The 22,281-nt window shown below is 42.6% G+C and overlaps 1 protein-coding gene across 4 annotated transcripts in view; it reads right to left on the bottom strand.

Annotated features, from left to right (window-relative positions):
• The window catches only part of LOC120023732 (uncharacterized protein KIAA1522 homolog), a 35,514-nt gene that overhangs the window by 9,698 nt on the left and 3,535 nt on the right, over positions 1-22,281 (bottom strand). For 3 of the 4 annotated variants that reach the window (XM_038967806.1, XM_038967803.1, XM_038967805.1), the window contains exon 2: positions 8,838-9,096. In XM_038967806.1, coding sequence (XP_038823734.1) covers positions 8,838-9,072 — 235 coding nt within the window. In that variant the 5' untranslated portion in view covers positions 9,073-9,096. Of the gene's footprint in view, positions 1-8,837; positions 9,097-9,219; positions 9,337-22,281 lie in introns of those variants that run through there. The other variant, XM_038967804.1, reaches the window with a different exon arrangement.

Genomic DNA, 22,281 nt, shown 5'->3' with positions numbered 1-22,281 from the left:
TGTCCTGTTGGAAGGTGAACCTTCGCCCAAGTCTGAGGTCCTGAGTGCTCTGGAGCAGGTTTTCATCAAGGATCTCTGTACTTTGCTCCGTTCATCTTTCCCTCGATCCTGACTAGTCTCCCAGTTCCTGCCGCTGAAAAACATCCAAGGCATGATGCTGCCACCACCATGCTTCACAGTAGGGATGGTGTCAGGTTTCCTCCAGGTGTGATGCTTGGCATTCAGGCCAAAGAGTTCAATATTGGTTTCATCAGATCAGAGAATCCTATTTCTCATGGTCTGAGAGTCTTTAGATGCCTTTTGGCAAACTCCAAGCGGGCTGTCATGCGTCTTTTACTGAAGAGTGGCATCCGTCTGGCCACTCTACCATAAAGGCCTGATTGGTGGAGTGCTGCAGAGATGGTTGTCCTTCTGGAAGGACTGCTCATCTCCACATAGGAACTCTGTCAGAGTGACCATCCGGTTCTTGGTCACCTCCCTGACCAAGGCCCTTCTCCCAGGATTTCTCAGTTTGGCCGGGTGGCCAGCTCTAGGAGGAGTCTTGGTGGTTCTAAACTTCTTCCATTTAAGAATGATGGAGGCCACTGTGTTCTTGGGAACCATCAATGCTGCAGAAATGTTTTGTTACCCTTCTCCAGATCTGTGCCTTGACACAATCGTTTCTCTGAGCTCTACGGACAATTACTTCGACCTCATGGCTTGGTTTCTGCTCTGACATGCACTGTCAACTATGGGACCTTATATAGACAGGTGTGTGTCTTTCCAAATCATGTCCAATCAATTGAATTTACCACAGGTGGACTCCAAGTTGTAGACATATCTCATGGATGATCAATGGAAACAGGATGCACCGAGTCTCATAGCAAAGGGTCTGAATAGTTATGTAAATAAGGTATATTTTATTTTGTAAAAATATCTAAAAACCTGTTTTTGCTTTGTCATTATGGGGTATTGTGGGTAGATGGATTAAATATTTTGTTTGGAAAAAGTGAAGGGGTCTGAATACTTTCCGAATGCACTGTATAGTGTACTTACAAATGTCTGTCCTGCCTCGTTCCAGTCCATTTCACCTTCAGACACTACAGATCAGAACAATCCCTCAGATTTAAACATGTCTGTACACGCACATGCACAGCATACACATTAAACTTCACTCAAACGCATGTGACCCGCGCACGTATACACACACAGACAGAATTAGCAGCCAAGCACAGTAAACATGTAATAATCACAGTAATTACACCAATTAAGGCCAGAAGTCATGTGTACAGAGTACTTCCCTGTGGTTCTCGAATTAAAAACACTTAAAAAGGTCAGGAGTGACAGAACTTTCTGTATCCCACTTTCCTGCCAGGCAGCACCACAGCAAGGGCTTAGCTAGTGATAAGCTCTGGATAAAATCCCATTAAAAAGAATGGAGGAGAATGAAAGAGAATGTGAAACATGCAGAGTCAGACCTGCTAGGGCACGCACACTTCAGGAAGGCACATCTCTGGTAGGCCCCTACTGACAGGCAGGTCACACTACATTAGGAGCTTAAAATCTACATTACTAGACCAGCAGGGAGAATTTTCCAGGCAGTAGACACTATGCCCTCAAGGACAAGTGTTAGGCTTCCATGATTTCTAGATATCCTATGGCAAGCTGTTCTGTAAAGAACGTATGGTTTTTGGAGAACTCTTCATATTAGCTATATTAAAAAAGCATCATTTTTTCTGTATTGAAGGTCTATGGATGTTATTACGTACAGTATATTACCTGTTCGTTTGGAAAATGGTGTGGAGCTCTAGTCTGGGAGCATATAAGACCAGCAAAAACTGATTTGAGACCACTGCTCCACCATGCACAACGCCTGCAGAAGGCAGTAAGCTCAGTACGGTACCATGGGCGTAGCAGTATAAGCACAGTGGGTGTGCTAGGTGGTTTCCACTGGGCAGGTCTCGCTCTGTGTGCACATGGTGCTTATCACTACCTCAGTCTTTGAGAGGGCATGAAAAGAACATGACGTTCTGGGAGGGGAAAACTATTACCAGTTTAACCACCTTGACTTTAAGCTACCATTTTGTCAAAGCGGAACTGACATGATCAAAAGCTGCATGATTCCATTCATCTAGCATGCCATGAAGTCATGTATAAAGATACTGTCATCCAAAAAGATACAATACTCATTTATCACTCAACTTCTGTCATGCATTCATCATCAACAACTTTTGTGGGCTGGCAAAGTTTCAAATGGTTTTCCTGCCATGACAATAGTCTGGAGGGTGTGAGTAGCCGGTGTAACATAATGCATCTGTGTTACATTACAATAAATTCTATATTATTTAATGAATAATAACAGTTGCTGAACGCTATGAGGCTTGACCAGGTAATGATTAGACTAAGCATTAGACTTTTACAAAGAGTGAAATGAGTGATGGAATCCAACACATCATATAAATAGGACTAGAGGACATGCATGCTGGCACTTTATTTTAAAAAATCAGGATGTGCTGATTAATATTCCCAATTATTCTAATTGAAAATGTTATTACATGCTATGGTCATACAACTTTTTCCCATTCATCTGTATTGTTAATTACTTGGCATAGTAGGCAGGAAGCAAAATCCTACAAGCGACAGGGTGTGCTTGAGCTGTTGCACATAAAATAATGGACATCTCTAGCTCAATGTCCAACGGAGTGTTTCAGCCCCTGTCATTAAGAGCCAAGGCATACATTGCCCCTGTACATGACCTTGGAGAGGTGACGTTGGGAAGTGTCATGGTGACTGCTTTCAGACAGACTGGTGTTACATTCAGGTATTTCACACACAGTGGTAAGGCAGAGGTCCTTGCCTTCCCATAAGACCAAAGCAGGAAAGACAAGCACATACACCACAGCAAGTTCTGTTAAACTCCTGCAGCAGCCAGGGGCAATGTAACAATGCAGAGGAGGGCGGTGTGTTTGATTCCCACCATAAGCTGAGGAAAGAGAAACAGTATCCAGGCTCTAAAACCGGTTCTCCTGCTCTCCCCAGCCTTTGTGCTCATCCAAGGCTCAGAGGTTTATTCATGCTGTACAGAGTCACCCACACCCATGCATACACACCGTCACATTATGAAACTATGTCATGCCAAACTCAGTGTATAAACGCAGCTAATCAACTGTATGTAAGATAACATTGAAAGTCATGCTGAAATACTGTACAGCACTCCTCCTGTGCTTCTGTATGACTACAATATTGCAGTACATCGGCCAGGTGTGGCAAAATCGTGCAAACTTTAGAAAGACTAGAAAGACAAAAATCGCTGTGATAACTTTTGATAAACCCGTACAAAGAGCGACCATTCTCTGGGCTCAGAGGAGTTGTGTGTCTAGAGCTGAGGAATGCATGGAATCGCCGGGTGAGAGTATAACGTCTACAGATCAAGAATCCAGGTGCCAGGTGAACAGTAGAACCATATCACTCTGGCATCACTCCCCCTCTCCTTATACCCCTATCAGTCAGCTTAGTGTGAACCTGTTGAAAGAGTTCAGCTGTAGAGAGCACAAGATATGAGCGACAACAGCAGCATTAGGCCAGCTAACAGCCTGGCTTTACTAGGTGGCTTACAGGATCAACTGGGCCAAGAGCAATGCAGGCAAATAACACATGGTAGAAGCACTGAGGCCCATGCAGGTGAAGTGTGCAGTACCCACAGGTAAATCACGCATGTACAGCAAACACACAAAGGGTCAGAAGCCTATGGGATTGTGTGTCCCAGGACCGTGTGAGGCATTGTCCGGGTCATCACAGGAGGCTGTGTCAACACATTTACTGGGCCAGTGGGTTACCCCACATCACAATGGAGGGTCCAGGAGCACACTTATCTCTGCTAGCTACTATGTACTCAAACATGATGTCTGAGACAAACTCTATGGTCCATGTTTACCAATACATTCCCACCAAGAGGAAAGGTGGGGTGAACATACTATTTTAAGGGAGTTGCACTGGAAGAAAGATTTACAAATCACATCCTCAATTTTTCACCAAATGTTCTGAACAAGAGGCCATATGCCCATCACACCCTAACAATGCTAAACAAACCACTATAGATCCCCTCTCATTCCCCATTACATGGAGTATATTGTTTCAGGACACACATCAGCTGTCTGTTAGACTGAGGTTTATAATAGTAACATTGCTTGGATACAACAACACACAATCCCCAGCCAGACACGTTTTGATCTCTGATGGAAACCCATTTAATCTCATTCCTAGGAGGGTGAGGAGGGAGGGATCTATGTGAGGGAGGGCTGGGTCATAATAAGAAACAGAACCACTTGGTTCTACTTACTGTAAGTGTTCTGGCTGGGGTTTTAATTAACTGGGTGCATGCCAACACCAGCCCAGGCAATAGGCCCCATCCTCTTTGGTATGACTGTGAATCACCTCCAGAATAAGCTGCCATTCATTTTAATTAATATGGCTTATCTGGAGGAATTTAACCTTCTGTGGGAATACTGTGAGCTTTTCCGGGAGCATTTCAGTATCTGATGCCTGGCACAATACTTCTAGATGCTATCTTGTAAATTGTTACTTGCTTTCTTATTTGAGCAAGTCATGCTGTTGGTAAAAGCAAGCTGCCTTTTGGAGTTACTTGCCAGGGCAAACACAGAACATGCCACGTGTTCATCGCTGAGGGCTTACTTGCGTAATAACATCTGGACTATAAATTACATAGAAAAAGAAAGACTTTGTTATTTTGATAGTATCTGTTACCTGAAGGGACGCTTTACCTGAGGCCTACCTCTTCATTACTGCTGCATCTGTGAGTAATCCACTCAAGACAGGTAGCACAACAGCAATATCCCACCGTTTGAAACAGCGCCCCTGCTCAGGCCACACAACATGTCAGGTCAAATTTGAAATTTCCCTTTTCAATCTCCTTCAACAGATAGGTAAACATGTAACATTTCCAGGTATTACAGCTGTACACCACTGGATGGCAGAAGTCCATTCATTTCGTAGCCCCACTTGTTGGTAACACACAAATGAGAACACTAAACTTGCTCAACTGGGTAAAACGAGATTTGAGGGGGAAACCTGAGGAAAATCTTCCATGGGAGGCCTGTGCCCTGCTGTGCACAATGTGGGGAGATATCCTGTGCTGACCTTGGCAGGGGAGAAATACCTTCTCTCCCACTCAGTTTACATTCTATCACAGAGCTCTTAATTAACAGCCCACCACTAACATGATGAATAGGCACTAGGATTTAATGGCAGGAACCCGGTTACCGAGATATACCGGATTTTCCCGGGATAAATAACTGCGAAAAACCGGTAAATTATAATAAATTATGTGAACAGCATGGCGTGAAATGGAACTGTTAAATTATATGCAATGTCTAGATGTTGCTTCTCTACTGCCTCTGCATGATGAATCAACGCTCAGGGTGGGGACAGACAGCCCATCTCAGTATGGAGCGCAGTTCACAATGCATGTTTGACCTATCATCTCATAGCAACTTTTTTTTATTGTGACAGGTAGGCTAACATTTGCTGCAGCATAGCCGATGCTAGAGTAATATAAAGACCGAATGCGCGTCTAATTTAGCAATCTCCTTCTGGCTTTGTGTGACCTTGTTTTTTAATTGTAAAGATTATTTTATTTGTAATTGCAGCTGCAGAGTTTTAAAACAGCCTATCACTCAAATATCGTTGCTTTAAAAACAGTGCGCGCGCGAGCACTCTCTCGCAGTCTCTCGCAGTCTCTCCCTCTCCAACAACTCCATTCAAATTGCATCCAAAATAAATAATCCTGTTCTAGATTGAGAGATAGCGCTATCTATCTATATCCTAGCCTACCTCTTTCAGGTAATAAATTCAATGCAGTATTCGCCTTATATTTAGCTAATTATGATGAGTTACGCATAATAAGCTTCTAAATTATAGCATCTGTGTCTTGCTCAATACGCAAGTACCTGTAGCACCGTTAAAAACGCTCATTAACTCTTGGAGTCCAAATGCAGGAAAAACTAGATTAGAATAGCTTGCTGGACATTTTTATTTTAGCATTTCTTATACCAATAGACTATTCGAATAGGGACGCAAGCTCTTATTTGCTGAATGTTAAATACACAAGCCAATAGTTTGAAAGAAGAGCGAACGCGGGCAATGGCGGTAGGCTATAGCAGTTATTTATTCAGACCAATAACCATTCAATCTTTGTGAAGAGAAGTGAAAGCCTTCTGCATCTAATTGTAGTCCTATTTTATTCAAGGATGCCATTAGAATGATTAAGATAAGGACAACGAAACTTTTTTAATTTAACTGTTGAAAGCGAGGAAGGAATGAAGCAACAAGAGAGACAGAAAGGGGAAGTAAATTAGGCTAATAACATTAGGGGAAACATTATGAAAAGGTAAATATGCGTCACCTTACTATACTACAAATAGGACATATTAGATATAAAAATTACAATCAAATTCGCTAGCCTATACACATGTGCTTCACCAGAATACTTTATCATGCTCGTAATTCCAGTCCATACAGTGATACAGTTCACACTCAAAAATATTAGCCAACTGGAGCTAGTTTCATTTATTTACCCAAGAGAGCATATAGCTAGTTACATCTATTGGCATTTATGTTTTTCTCTCATGCGTAAAATGTGCAGTAGCCTATATCATACTGTATATGTATTGGATAACGACACAATCATCTGGGCTTTTTTGGGCTTGTGCTCATTACATGCCGTTAATCTAGGGCTCATAAAACGTATTTAATATATGGCTCATCAGGCTCAGTTGCATCAGGTTAGAATTTGATCATGCTAATCAAAGCTCTAATCAAATCCAGACATTTATATGCTTTATAATGCTTTTGAATGACACTTCCGGTTTTGGCGGGAAATACCGGGTTACCCGGGAGAAAAGTGATTTATTCTCGTGATGGAACATTTGTAAAAAAAATAAAAAATAAAATAAAAATCGGGAAAATATTCACCCCTAATATGCACACCATCTAAGAGCCTGTGTGTGTGTGTGCGTGCACTCGCTAGGGCTCATGATTCTATTTGTATTGCTATTCAATACTGCGATTATATTTCGATTTAACGTTCGATTAAATAGAAATCCTTTCTATTTCCGACGCAGATCGCACTGCAAGTCCTGCCTCTCCCATCTCCTCATTGGTTTATAGGAGCAGGTACCCATGTGCCATCTCCTCATTGGTTATACCCACGTGGGTGATTGAAAGACGAACTGTTTTGCCGGTAGTCGTGGTAATACTATGAAAGTTTGGATGCGATCACCATATAAGTTCAAAGATGAAAAAGCCTGGAAGGAGGAGAGATGACTAGACACGATTCGGTTGGCCATTTTATGTGTGGAGTAGAGGACCTTGTGCTTTTCAGGTAAAATAACAACAATGTTTATATCCCAGGACAAACTAGCTAGCAACAGCAAGCTAGCTAAATAGGACAAATTATCTAGCAAGCTAACTAGCTAAATTGCCATACGTTTTTAATGCTTTTCGACCTGTCCCCAAATTAATGTCATTGGTTCAGAGTTTGTTTTGATATTTTAACCTGCGTGTCGTGATCGCTTTTGGTGTAGGGGGACAAAATAAATGTATGCACGATAGCGCAGCCGGTTTGGTTTCCGTGTAACGCTACCTACAGTAGCAACAAAAATAAATACTTTTACAAATTGATAGCCTACTTGGAGTCATATTAATATATCATCCCAAAATAATACTGTGATATGTAACTATAGATTTTTACCCCATCACTAGTGTGCGTACCCGTGTGTGTATTTATGTTCATGCGTGAGTGTTTTGATTGTGAGAGTCAGTGTGGTCGTAGGGCCCACTGGAAATCCACAAACACCTTTCCACTTCAACTAGCAGCTCTGCGTTTCCAGCTGTGTGACTGCAGGGAGGGTGGGTTCACTCTAGTCTTTGGAGCAATTAGCTGAAACAGCACTAGAACTTGTTTGTGTGGTGCTGCTTGCATCATTTAGATTGTAGGTGTGATTTTCAAAACATTACCTATAGCGGAATTTGAAAGTGAAACATGACTTAAAAACGTGGCAATACCACAGGATACAGTACACTGAGAAAACATTGAAGGACTGACATTATTCAACATTCTCTCATTTAAATGTACATGCACAAGCTCCAACATGCATTGCTGAATAAGACTATGCCTGAGTAGGATATTCAGCCAGCTGCAGGTATTGTGTATTAGTTTATGTCTTAAATGGGGTACGTTTCTGTATGTTTAAACATGCATTTATGGTCTAAACGTGTGTAAGTTTACGCATGTCTTAATGTGTACATTTCTGTATGTTTTAACCTGTGTGTGCGTGCCATATTTCATCCCCTCTGGGAGTCTACTTCCTTGTTTTACAGTATGGAATCGCGACCTGTGTGTAACCTGAACACTGAGTGCTGGAGGGTGGTTGGGTAACACAGAACAGGACCGATGGAGATTTGTTCACGGCATTCAATGGCTGGGGGAGGTCAAAGGGCAGCTGGTGAGTCAGAGACTGTTCAAACAGTCCTCCAGAGAGCAAACATGCCTTGGAGCGCAAGACCAGGATATTGAACTGTTTCTGAACACCAAACTCCACTGTGGGATGTGCACTTTCTAGAGACTAGACTATAGTTATGTAGCCTACTTGAAATGATACCAATAAACAAAAAACATTTATAGCCACATCCTCAAATACTGTTGAGAGAGAGAAACAGAGAGAGAGAGAGAGAGCGCGCAATAAACATAGTGATTGACTATGTTTAACATTGTATAGCAATCAAAGTGGAGAGTGAGATTTACATGGCAATAATCTCTTGGGTTCCCTGGTTGATCTTACCATGGTTGTGGCCCTGTGTCAAGGTCTTGCCCGTCATCGGCCGGCCTGGATTAAAGTCCTGGCTCTGTCCATTGGCATTGACGTCCTTCTTCTTCTTCCCTTTGAGCCAGCCGAATGCCCGGCCCAGGGAGCCCCGACGTTTCTTCCTTCGGCCCCCTTTGGTGAGCCTCTCATGGGCAAATACCTCCGCCAGGTCCTGGGGGATCAGGTCCCCCACAGATTCACGGCTAGACATCCCACCTCACACTGGACTTACTCCCTAAGAGAGAGAGAAAAGGAGATGGAGAAAAGAGGAGTCAATTTGACAAACACCACCATATTAATGTAACACAATACTAGCAATTCCACTCATTGAGGAAAAACCTTTGTATAAATACTTCACCATTGTCTATTCCAATTGCACACAAGCATTGCACCATTGGTTTCAATTTACTTCAACACATTTGATCATGCCCTGTTAGGGTGTGGGGAAGCTCAGAGCCCAGCCCACTCAACCCCCTCCTATCCTGCCTCTCAACCAAACTTCACTGCCTCTGCAAAGAACTGGCACCGCCCTCTTCATTCCTGAACATGTAGTCATAATTCAGTGCCCCACCCAAAGCCACACAAACATACCCACAGACACTAAACAAACATATACACATGCACACCCACGTATACTCCAGCACAATACCAGAACTGACAGCATCCATCTCCAAAACTAGCTCACTTTTTCTCGCTCTGTTATGGTCTCTCTTTGGCTTTCTCTCAACAACACCGATACAATGAGCTCATCCACCCCCTCTTCCTTCCTGTCAAACTTCTTTCCTCTAAGGCAGGTTTCACAACCTTGCTCCTGGTGACCCATTGTGTTGGGTTCACTCCAGCTGAGGATTTTTTTTGACACTCATCGCCATACAAGCTATGATTTGGGAAGCATGCATTAGAGAATCTCTCCCAACCCTTGGGCTTTATCGTATGTGATGATGGTTTGGAGGCGGCAAAGGAGTTCACTATAACCGATTGGCGGCTAGGATTGGGGACTCCAGCCAAGTTACATGCAAAGCACATCAGCCAAATCTCAATTATTCAGATAGAATGTGTGCTTGAGACATGAAACCAACACATAAGTCCCCAAAATCACTTGGCAAGATGTCCCTGTACTGACATCCATCCCTAATAGCAAAATGTCCAGGAGCCTTTAGGCCTCTAATCCCTCTAAGATGGGTCTCAAAATGATCAGAAAATGGTCTTTTCTCTAACAGCACTCCGTTATAAAGTATTGAGGATCTGGAATGAGAAGTGGTGTACTGTAATTAAGGCCCTGGTTTGGCTATATCACACTAAATGATTGTAGGCAGATGCAGGCTGCCAGACGCCCCTCACACTGGTCAGAAATGAACCGTTAATCACTCCAATTTCCTGGAGGAACGTCAGCATTCAACCACTGGAACCTCCAACTGCTCTTAAATGGAGGAATATGGGTAAACATCTCATCCCCACCCACCCAGACAGTGACCATCACTGAACTAACACCACAGACAATACTGCTCATGCTCGGCTCTGCCATCCCAAGCAGGGAATTTCACAAGCAATGTCAAGAGACATATACAAGTTCATATCACATGATTGTCTAATCGGAAATGAGGGGACTTTCCCATGGATGTTCTGTGAAAGAATCAAGATAATAGCTGGAGGAGCTCATGAGTAAATGTTTCTCATAAGAAAACATTACAAAGAGAATACATGAGACTCAGAAGCCATACTTTGAGTTGCAGTGAAAGGCCAACAGGCCAGTAAAGTGGGTATCCTTTAGTGAAAAGTCCCAGCCCCTTTCATCCATCTGCAGTGAGCCCTGTGTTTCTCTCCATGCAAATCACAGTCATTTAGGGATGAGTGACATCCGTTAATCTAAGCAGTGGCTACATTTGACAATGTGCAGATGCAGTGAAGAGATGGGATGGCTGTTGAACACTTGGGGTCCGATATCTCCTGGGAGACGCAAAGCAACCTGGGATACAGTGGAGGACCACCCATCTGACTCAGTTCAGTCTTGTCAGAAGGAACTGACCTGATAACAAACCAATGTCTTTCTGTTTCTCAAAATGATCTACACACATTGCACAAGATGAAGTTAGGTCTGACAAAGGCTCATGCCAATGATGCGTGGTTTGACTCATATCCGCAGGGCTGGCAGGTTGAAAAGAGAAAACAATGCATTAAAAACAATGCTTAATTCTTATCTATAGGCTACATTGAGGTGTTTCATTATTTTTACATGGCATTAGTGCGTAGCCTAAGCTTTAGGGCCCAACTGTAGCGCGCCAAACACACACAAATTACCAAATGCATTTGGGAACTTGGGCAGAAAAAGTTAACGTCAATCCACTGAGGCAAAAAGGACAATGTTGGAGAAAAGCTGCAAAATAGAGGGTTGAAAATAAATAGAAGCGAGAGCCAGGACAGTAGTCTAATGTTGGGAAAGATTTGGTGAAGTGGTAAGAGATGATAGCCAGCACTGTTATGTTATGTGTGATTGTGAGGTGCTATAGAAATTAGACAGTCACAAGACAGAGACTTTAAAATGGCACGTCAAGTGAACTGTATTGTTCAGATGGGTTAAATGGAGTAGTAGCCTAACTGAAATCTGGACACTGACTCTAGGTCTATAACCTCTCAGATAGCCTAATATGAACTCCTGCAGAATGAACCATTTCTTACCATAAAATTACACACCAAAAATGTACATTTTGACTCAGGAACAGAAGTGGAGAAATATTTCTTTCTTTCAGCATCTTGAGAGAATGAATGAGTGGTTAGGATCGTCTGTAAAGGTGCCATCTTTATCAGCATCATAAAATCTGATATTTTTATATGGTTGACATACTATGCGTCGAAGCCGAACTGAGATCTTATAAAAAATAAATCATGTTGGGTTGTTTTAACAGCTTTTAATTTCTTTAAAAGGGATATTTCATTTCTTAGTGTTTACTTTTAGTGTTGAAGCATCATCCAGACAGTTGTTTTGGTCAAAGTTCCATTCCTGAGATGTGTGTCGTCTGGCTTAGTTGCTTGCATGAGCCAAATAGTGGTAGAGGTGAGACTCACCCAAAAACGTGCTTCAAAATGACTCCAAATAAAATTCTACAGACGATTACGTTTTCTGGGGACCTGTAGACAAATGTGATATAGGACTAACTATTTCAGCAGATGTACGTTGCCAGTGTTGTTCCGCTTGCACGAGCAACAAGTATGACGCTCCAGAGTTGACATGTCATGTCTCGCTTGTCAACAGCGGATAAAGAAAACAAGCAGCATTGCACTAGCTATGACAGGGATAAGGATGCAGCTGGCCTAGATGTCCCTAGCTATGACAGGGATAAGGATACAGCTGGCCTAGATGTCCCTAGCTATGACAGGGATAAGGATACAGCTGGCCTAGATGTCCCTAGCTATGACAGGGATAAGGATACAGCTGGCCTAGATGTCCCTAGCTATGACAGGGATAAGGATACAGCTGGCCTAGATGTCCCTAGCTATGACAGGGATAAGGATACAGCTGGCCTAGATGTCCCTAGCTATGACAGGGATAAGGATACAGCTGGCCTAGATGTCCCTAGCTATGACAGGGATAAGGATACAGCTGGCCTAGATGTCCCTAGCTATGACAGGGATAAGGATACAGCTGGCCTAGATGTCCCTAGCTATGACAGGGATAAGGATACAGCTGGCCTAGATGTCCCTAGCTATGACAGGGATAAGGATAGCCAAGATGTCCCTAGCTATGACAGGGATAAGGATAGCCAAGATGTCGAAGAAGCTACATTATGGAGTTGGATTGCTAAAGTAGTAGTGTATAACATGTTTATATGTTCTTTAACTTATTCAAAAGTGTATTTTTCTATTAGTTGTATGTGTTGACTTTCATAACCTTTATATTACTAATGTATTGTCATAAACACATACCTGCACAGTGTGTCTTTATTTGGGGAAAAAAAGTCTCATGTTCAAAAAAAGCTTGTTTTTATGTTGAAGAACAAGTAACTTTGTTGTCCACATACACATAGCCAGTTATACACCTTGTATTTACATGGTTATAGCCATGTTGTGTAATAACATGTAATGACACCAAGTTCAGTCTTTATACATTCTTCAGAATCAAGTGGTTCAGAGAAGCAGGTGTGCGTCCTCAGACTCCTTGAATCCAACGTATACTCCTGAAGGTAAAGGATACTTTCTACAGATGGCCTCAATGACGCATGACGAGTAATACTGGCTGTTACCTTTTCCAAGCTACTCCCTTGAGTGCCCATTCCATCACAATGCGAAACAAGACAATATTGACTATGGAACAGGGGAAACAAGGGATCATTATATGAAACAGATAATACATTAAAATTGATATGTAATCATTGCTGGTTTGGTACAGCTGGACATGGTCGCTATTTTAATTTGATCCTAGGGACATGGAAAAACATTTCAATTACTCCTGGGTTGATAAGGGCTAGGAGATCTGCATGATCTGTCACACAGACTGTTGTGCTGTGATTGACATCAGTGTCTTCGGTTGGCAATATCAAGTCCAATCGGAACAGCACAGACATTCAATTTCGGTCAACTTTGGCTTGAATTGAGTCTGAGTCTGGCCACTGCCACTGTATGGCTCATGCAAGCAACTAAATCAGCCAAAGAAATCTCAGGAATGGAACTCTGACCATAACTGTCTGGAAATTATGTCTAAAATGCAAAAAAAAAAGGAAATATCTTTAAACCGGTCAAATCTTTCACGTTTTGTTATTGCATTTTCTCCCTGGTCCCTAAACGTCTTTGCTGGGCGAGAGAAGCAGATATGAAAGAGGAAAGAGAAACTTTAGCGATGTCAACTAGATTGAAGTGTAACAGTTTAACTTTATGGCGTCCCCTCGCCCCGAACCGGGCGTGAACCAGGGACCCTCTGCACACATCAACAACAGTCACCCACGAAGCGTCGTTACCCATCGCTCCACAAAGGCCGCGGCCCTTGCAGAGCAAGGGGAACCACTACTTCAAGGTCTCAAAGCGAGTGACGTAACCGATTGAAACACTATTAGCGCGCACCACCGCTAACTAGCTAGCCATTTCACATCCGTTACAGAAGCATTCTATTGATTTATGACATTCTGGTGAGCAAGAGTTTGTCTTCTACGGCAGTGGTTCGCAAACTTTTTATAGTTCCATACCTCTTCAGACATTCAACCTCCAGCTGCGTACCCCCTCTAGCACCAGGGTCAGCGCACTCAAATGTTGTTTTTTGCATCATTGTAAACCTGCCACACACACACACACTATACATTTATTTAACATAAGAATGAGTGTGAGTATGTCACTTCCCACAAGCCGGGTTGTGACAAATAGCTCTTATAGGACCAAGGCACAAATAATAATCAATAATTTAGCTCTTTATTTAACCATCTTACATATAAAACCTTATTTGTTAATCGAAAATTGTGAATAACTCACCACTGGTTAATGAGAAGGGTGTGCTTAAAAGTATGCGCCTAACTCTGCAATGTTGGGTTGTATTGGAGAGAGGCTCAGTTGTAGATCATTTTCCACAGTCTGTGCCTGTATTTATTTTTCATGCTAGTGAGGGCTGAGAATCCACTCTCACATAGGTAAGTGATTACAAAGGGCATCAGTGTTAACAGCACGATTTTCCAAGGCAGGATGCTCTGAGCGCAGCCCAATCCAGAAATCTGGCAGTGGCTTCTGATTAAATTCAATTTCGATGAGGCTCTCTTGTTCAGATATCGATGAGTGGAGGCAGGGCATGAAAGGGATAACATATCCAGTTGTATGTGCCATCCGTTTCGGGAAAGTACCTGCGTAAATATGCACCCAACTCACTCGTGCTTCGCTATATCACATTTGACATTGTCTATAAGCTTGAGTTCATTTGCACACAAAAAAGAAAAAATCATACCATGATGGAAAGACCCGTGTGTAGTCCTTGTTAATACAGAGAAGAGCTCAAACTTCTTAAATCATGCCTCAATTTTGTCCCGCACATTGAATATACAGTGGGGAGAACAAGTATTTGATACACTGCCGGTTTTGCATGTTTTCCTACTTACAAAGCATGTAGAGGTGAAAGTGGTTCTTTCACTGTAGTGTCCAACAGGTCTTTCAAGCATTCTCTTGGCAGCAAGAGCCTCTCGGTGGATGCTGCAAGGTACCCAAGTGGCGTCAGGAGCAACTGCTTGCACATGCGTTACCACTCCACTATGTCTCCCTGTCATGGTATCTGTACTGATGGCGCAGAAGCCAACACATCTTGACCACCAAAGTCCATTTGATGTCACAAAGCTGTTCAGTACTTTAAAAAGATCCTCTCCTGTTGTCCTTGTTTCCAGAAGAGGATGTCTTCCTTAAATTGACCCCCCATAAACGTAACGGACATATACCAGGAGCTGTGCCAGGCCCGCCACATCTGTTGACTCATCCAGCTGTAACGCATAGAATTCACTGGCTTGTATGCGAAGCAGTAATTGTTGCCATGTCACTGATGCATCGTGAAACAGTGTTGTTTGATGAAGACATTGTATAGTTTTTTGGGGTCTTTTCCCCCAGCCATAACCGCAGCAGCAGGAAGAATTAAGTCCTCCACAATAGTATGGGGCTTGCCTGTCCTAGCCACTCGGTAGCTCACCATACAAGACGCTTCTAGCCCCTTCTTATTAATGGTATTTGTTGCTTTTATACAAGTCTTACTACTCAAAAGTAATCTTAATTCTAGCACAGAAAACTTGTGGCTTATTTTTCAAATTGGCATGTTTTGTTTAAGAGTGAAGGCTTAATCAAGTTGTGAGAGTACTTTTGCACATATAACACACTGTGGCTGAGGAAAGGCACTACTCCCAATATAAGTGAACCCCAAATCAATGTAGTTCATCATATTTGCCCCTCTTCGATGGTCCAACGTCCCTGTCTGTTGTTCGGTCCAACGTCCCCGTCTGTTGTTCGGTCCAACGTCCCCGTCTGTTGTTCGGTCCAACGTCCCCGTCTGTTGTTCGGTCCAACGTCCCCGTCTGTTGTTCGGTCCAACGTCCCCGTCTGTTGTTCGGTCCAACGTCCCCGTCTGTTGTTCGGTCCAACGTCCCCGTCTGTTGTTCGGTCCAACGTCCCCGTCTGTTGTTCGGTCCAACGTCCCCGTCTGTTGTTCGGTCCAACGTCCCCGTCTGTTGTTCGGTCCAACGTCCCCGTCTGTTGTTCGGTCCAACGTCCCCGTCTGTTGTTCGGTCCAACGTCCCCGTCTGTTGTTCGGTCCAACGTCCCCGTCTGTTGTTCGGTCCAACGTCCCTGTCTGTTGTTCGGTCCAACGTCCCTGTCTGTTGTTCGGTCCAACGTCCCTGTCTGTTGTTCGGTCCAACGTCCCTGTCTGTTGTTCGGTGCTTTCCCGGGTAAGGGGGCAGTAGCTCTTCGGCTGCATCAGATTCACAACTGTCAGTGTCCATGCTAGCTGGGCTAACATCAAATGTAGAATTACTGATGTTAGCATTGGATGTGCTTGTGGAAGCAGAACAACTTGTCGTCGACAGGTGCAGTACAGATTCCATATGTTATTTCATCGTTTTGATGTCTTCACTATTATTCTACAATGTAGAAAATAGTCAAAAGAAAAGAAAAACCCTTGAATGAGTAGGTGTGTCCACACTTTTGACTGGTACTGTGGTTGGACGGTTGCGGACAGGTTCTTAGCAATTGCGGGCGGGTGCAGGTGAACAAACAGCTGACCCGCGCATCACTAGCTTATGCATTTATAAGTAAGAAGTCTAAACCACATTCACATTTGCACATAAGAGATCATTAATGACAACATTGTATATCGTTCCAGTGGATCTAATCACAATGCTGTTGCTGTGCAGTCATGACCAATCCGTAGATAAATACATGTTTGCCTAAGTATACAACAGAGCACTTAGGACTATTGTGAACACTTTAGTCGGGACGTTACCATAGAGACCATCTTTCTCACACACAAATTAAGAGAATCAGGACACACAAACTCTGTCACACAAAGTTGCCCCTGCCAAAATTACACAGTTGCTTCATTGGCACTGTAATTATAGTAATCCAAACCACACAGCTCAATGGTGGCTGGGTGTTGACGCAAACGATACACACATAATAATACGCACAAAAAGAGGGTTAAGGACAAAAATCACATGTTCCTTGAGACTAAGGTATAAACATTGATTAATACGTGGCTATTGATTTACCTGCATCCACACACACACACACACACACACACACGAGCAATCATTAGACTCCCCTGTGGTTTTCCAGCCCAGCCCAATCCTGCTGGAGCAGGCCTGTGCTCTGACATGCTGTTTACTTTTCCCTCACAATAGATGTGGTGCTTTCACATTGGCCAGGAGAAACGTCTATTGAACAGTCCTACACAGCACAACAGCAGCAAAATAGCTCATCAGTAACTACAAGACAGTGTATAGGATAGAATGTTGTGTTTGCCTCCCTTCTTTGAGAACTGAACGGCTTGTGATTGTAAATCCTGGAGCAGTGAGGGCCCCGACAGTTTGCACTACCGTATGTCATCGACCCACATCAATTCCATGGGATCTGTAGGTCTCCAGTTTTATGAGGAAGCCTGAGGAGTGAAGCAGTGAAAAGCTGCTTTGCCTGAAGCAACCATCAGACCCATACACCACTATGTATGTAAACCTGCAGTGCAGCTCATCCCGAGTATCCCAATCCAGCTATTGAAGGGTGTATATTTCCTGGTTCAAATGTAACACAGCAAAGACGGACCAGTTTGTGCGACTTTGGTTTGGTTAACCAGACCTGCTATGGCAGACATATACAGACCAGTGTAATGCAACAGCACAACCCATACAGTGCCTTCAGAAAGTATTCACTCTTTTTCCACATTTTGTTGCGTTACAGCCGGAATTTAAAATTGATTAAAATTAAGATTGTGTGTAGGCCCGTGACAAACAATACCCCATAACGTCAAAGGGGAATGAAAAGCTGAAATGTCTTGAGTCAATAGGTATTCCACCCCTTTGTCATGGCAAGCCTAAATACATTCAGGAGTAAAATAGTAATAAGTCACACAATAAGTTGCAGGCCTCACTGTGTGCAATAATAGTATTTAACATGATTTTCTAATTACCATCTCATCTCTGTACCCCACACATACAGATAATTGTAACGTCGAGCAGGGAGCAGTGAATTTCAAAGATTCAACCACAAAGACCAGGGAGGTTTTCCAATGCCTCGCAAAGAAGGGCACCTATTGGTAAAAAAAAGCAGACATTGAATATCCCTTTGAGCATGGTGAAGTTATTAATTACACTTTGGATGGTGTATCAATACACCCAGTCATTACAAAGATACAGGTGTCCTAACTCAGTTGCTGGAGAGGAAGGAAACCACTCAGGGATTTCCCCATGAGGCTAATGGTGACTTTAAAACAGTTACAGTTTAATGGCTGTGATAGGAGAAAGCGGAGGATGGATTGCAACATTGTAGTTACTCCACAACACTAATCTAATTGACAGTGAAAAGAAGGTTGTCTAGCGATGATCAACAACCAATTGACAGCACTTGAAGAATTCTGAAAATAGGCAAATGTTGCACAATCCTGGTGTGGAAAGCTCTTGTGAATCTTTCTGGGTAAGTCTACAACTGTAAATCGATGCGAAAGGTGTTTCTAACATGTATTGACTCATGGAGTTGAATACTTATCTATTCAAGATATATTAGCGGCTTATTTTAATGATTGTATTTATTTTTAACAAATGTTAGAATTTTTATTCCACTTTCACATTAGAGTATTTTGTGTAGATCGTTGACAAAAAAATAACAATTAAATGTTTATCCCACTTTGTAACAACAAAATACTGTAAAAGTCAAGGGGCGTGAATACTTTCTGAAGTATTGTGTAAGTGAGGGTTGGAATAAGTTTACACTACAGGAGTTGTTGCAAAAGTGACTCAGAGTGAAGAAGTAGACCAGGCTGGTACATGTGCCCGTGGGGACAAGTCAAAAAGGGTGTGGCAGTGAAACAGACACCTTTGTTTAAAGAGTGAGTATAGCTTGGTTTAAGCAGGAGCACATTCACCTTTATATAGGAGTCTGGGCTCCAGGAGTTAAAGTGGCAGCGCAGAGTTTAAGATCTAGTCAGACTCAGTACAGCATCCCCTCCAACCCAACGGCTCCCCAGGGTAGTATAAGCTACAGTTTTGAATAGAGTAACACTTTGTGAAATAATGTGACATGCTGCTATAATAATTGAGTGTTAATATTTTACTAGTGTGAAAGTGGCTTTACTGTTCTTTCATGAATCAGGGTGTGCCTTTATTCTGTAGCCGTTATCAAACAAAGGAGAGTAGCAGCACTCAAATAAAGGGCATTCTACAGAGAGGCAGTCGATTAGAACACCATACACATTCTAAACCAGAGACGTGCATGCATTCATTATGTATGTCGGTTGCTGTAGGTGAGGCACCACTATAGGGGAACACTGGAATAACCCAATGAATTCCATTTCCTAAGAAGGATAGTCACACGAAGCAATAACAGCAGGTGAAGGTTTCTAAAACATTTTGCTATGTTGTGCACATGGCTCTGGGCAGTTCCTGGTCTTCCCATTTACCTTTTGTGCAAAACAGTAGAAAAAGAGGAAACATTGAAATACATCCGATAAGACACAAATGGCCTTCAAAAGAGAGAGGCTGAATGCCAGGATTTCAAGAATACTGTATAGAGCTACGCATTTTTCTTGAGGAAATCCCTTACGTATGTTTTGTTGTTGCTATTAAAGGATGTGTGGATCAGGATAGTGATAAAAATGCAACAACAATACATGCCAATGAAGTGTGAGATAAAGTCCGTCGACAGTGAATCAGGGTCATTGTTATTTTATTAGTACTTTTTTTGGTGCCCATCCTTTTGTCCTTTTTGGAGGACAAAAGTAACTTTGCTTTACATTTTTGTTACATATGGGCAATTACATTTACATTTAAGTCATTTAGCAGACGCTCTTATCCAGAGCGACTTACAAGTTGGTGCATTCACCTTATGATATCCAGTGGAACAACCACTTTACAATAGTGCATCTAACTCTTTTATCAATTCTCAATTCCACGGTAGACTCAGATTTTTCACTTACAATGTATGCCAAACAAAAACCATTGATTTCAAAGTTTAACAAACCATACAACTATGTACAAGGAAGACTTAATTTACACAGAACATTTTACAAAAAACACATTGACTGGAAGAACTGTGCAGATGCAAAGGTTGGTAAAATTTCCCAACGTTTTCCAAAAAAACTCATGGTGTCTGCAGAAAGAATAGTGTTATTGAACTACAGTAAGTTAAGTGGATTTACTCCCAGTAACAAAATAGCGGAAACACAATTTCATCATGGGTCCCTTATCTGTGCTACGCAGAAATGCATAGTTATGGATATGAATGTCATTCTCTTCATGGGGATGTATCCTGAATAGGTACACAAATGTAGAAATAAGCAATATCCTCCTATGCATATTTGGGTATTATTCTACACACTGGCTAGTATTTTAATGAGCTCTTCCCCCAAACCAGACCAAATTTGGTTGGTCCGGACCAAATCTGAACTAATCATAGACGTCTATGTTTCACAAATTTGGACATCAGAGTACAGCACAGTAGAGTTCAGTACATTATAGTGTACTCAACTCGTGTGCTCTACTGTTTACTATACTGAACTCTACTTTTCTTTACTCTACTGTATTGTTCAAACTTGTGAACCCAACAGTAGTTTGTGACTACTATGACTTAACTCTTTAGCCAATTCAATTGCAGAAATTCTGTTACCGATTTTTTTGGAAAATCCATTACCGATCTGGTAACAGAATTAAAAGTTTTAAGCACTTAATCTGGTGACCACCATTTGCCTAATGCAGCAGGACACATCTCCTTCACATAGAGTTGATCAGGCTGTTGATTGTGGCCTGTGGAATGTTGTCCCACTCTTCAATGGCTGTGCGAAGTTGCTGTCGTACACGTCGATCCAGAGCATCCCAAACGTGCTCAATGGGTGACATGTCTGGTGTGTATGCAGGCCATGGAAGAACTGGGACATTTTTAGCCTCCAGGAATTGTGTACAGATCCTTGCAACATGGGGCCGTACATTATCATGCTGAAACATGAGGGGATGGCGGCGAATGAATTGCAAGACAATAGGCCTCAGGATCTTGTCACAGTATCTCTGCACATTGAAATTGCCATAGATAAAATGATTGTGTTATTGTGTTAGTTGTCTGTAGCTTATGCCTGCCCATACCATAACCCCACTGCCACCATGGGGCACTATGTTCACATCAGCAAACCGCACGCCCATACGATGCCATACACGCTGTCTGCCATCTGCCCGGTACAGTTGAAACTGGGATTTATCTGTGAAGAGCACACTTCTCCAGTGTGCCAGTATCGAACATTTGCCCACTGAAGTCAGTTACAACACCGAACTGCAGTCAGGTCAAGACCCTAGTGAAGATGACGAGCATGCAGAGAAGCATCCCTGTGACAGTTTCTGCAGAAACTCTTCGGTTGTGCAAACCTACAGTTTCATCAGCTGTCTGGGTGGCTGGTCTTAGAAGATCCCGCAGATGAAGAAGCCAGATGTGGAGGTCCACGGCTGGCGTGGTTACACGTGATCTGCGGTTGTGAGGCCAGTTGGACGTACTGCCAAATTCTCTAAAATGAAGTTGGTGGCTTATGGTAGAGAAATAAACATTCAATTATCTGGCAACAGCTCTGGTGGACATTCCTGCGGTCAGCATGACAATTGCATGCTCAAGTAAAACTTGAGCCTTCTGTGGCATTGTGTTGTGTGACAAAACTGCACATTTCAGAGTGGCCTTTTATTGTCCTCAGCACAAGGTGCACCTGTGTATATGATCAAGCTGTTTTATCAGCTTATTGATATGCCACACCTGTCAGATGGATGGATTATCTTGGCAAATGAGAAATGCTCACTAACAGGGATGTAAACAAATTTGTGAACACAATTTGAGAGAAAAGCTTTTTTGTGTATATGGAAAATGTCAGGGATCTTTTATTTCAGCTCATGAAATGAACACTACATGTTGCGTTTATATTTTTGTTCAGTATACATAGTGTTTTCAGTAATAACTATTACCGATCATGAGGTTTTTAATCCCACCCCTCTGCTACTCTTATTCAGGGTCATTGTTGCTGTAAGGGGGAATATGTGGAGCCGAGCACAAATTTGTTCAAGTCTGAGTGCTTTTGGGACACGCAGCAGCTTGTCTAAGAGCAGCAGCTTGTCTAAGAGTAGAGGCTGCATTCCTGAGAGATTGATAATTGCTGAGGAACTCCCCTTTCCAAATCTCCTTCAGCCTCTCTCTCTTCCTCTTGTTCTCCTTTCTCACAACTGGGCACTTGAATCTGCCC

This window comes from Salvelinus namaycush, chromosome 28, assembly GCF_016432855.1.
Source record: "Salvelinus namaycush isolate Seneca chromosome 28, SaNama_1.0, whole genome shotgun sequence".
Taxonomy (NCBI): Eukaryota; Metazoa; Chordata; class Actinopteri; order Salmoniformes; family Salmonidae; genus Salvelinus; species Salvelinus namaycush.
Note: the sequence above shows the minus strand (reverse complement) of the source record. Positions and strands in the feature narration are given on the sequence as shown.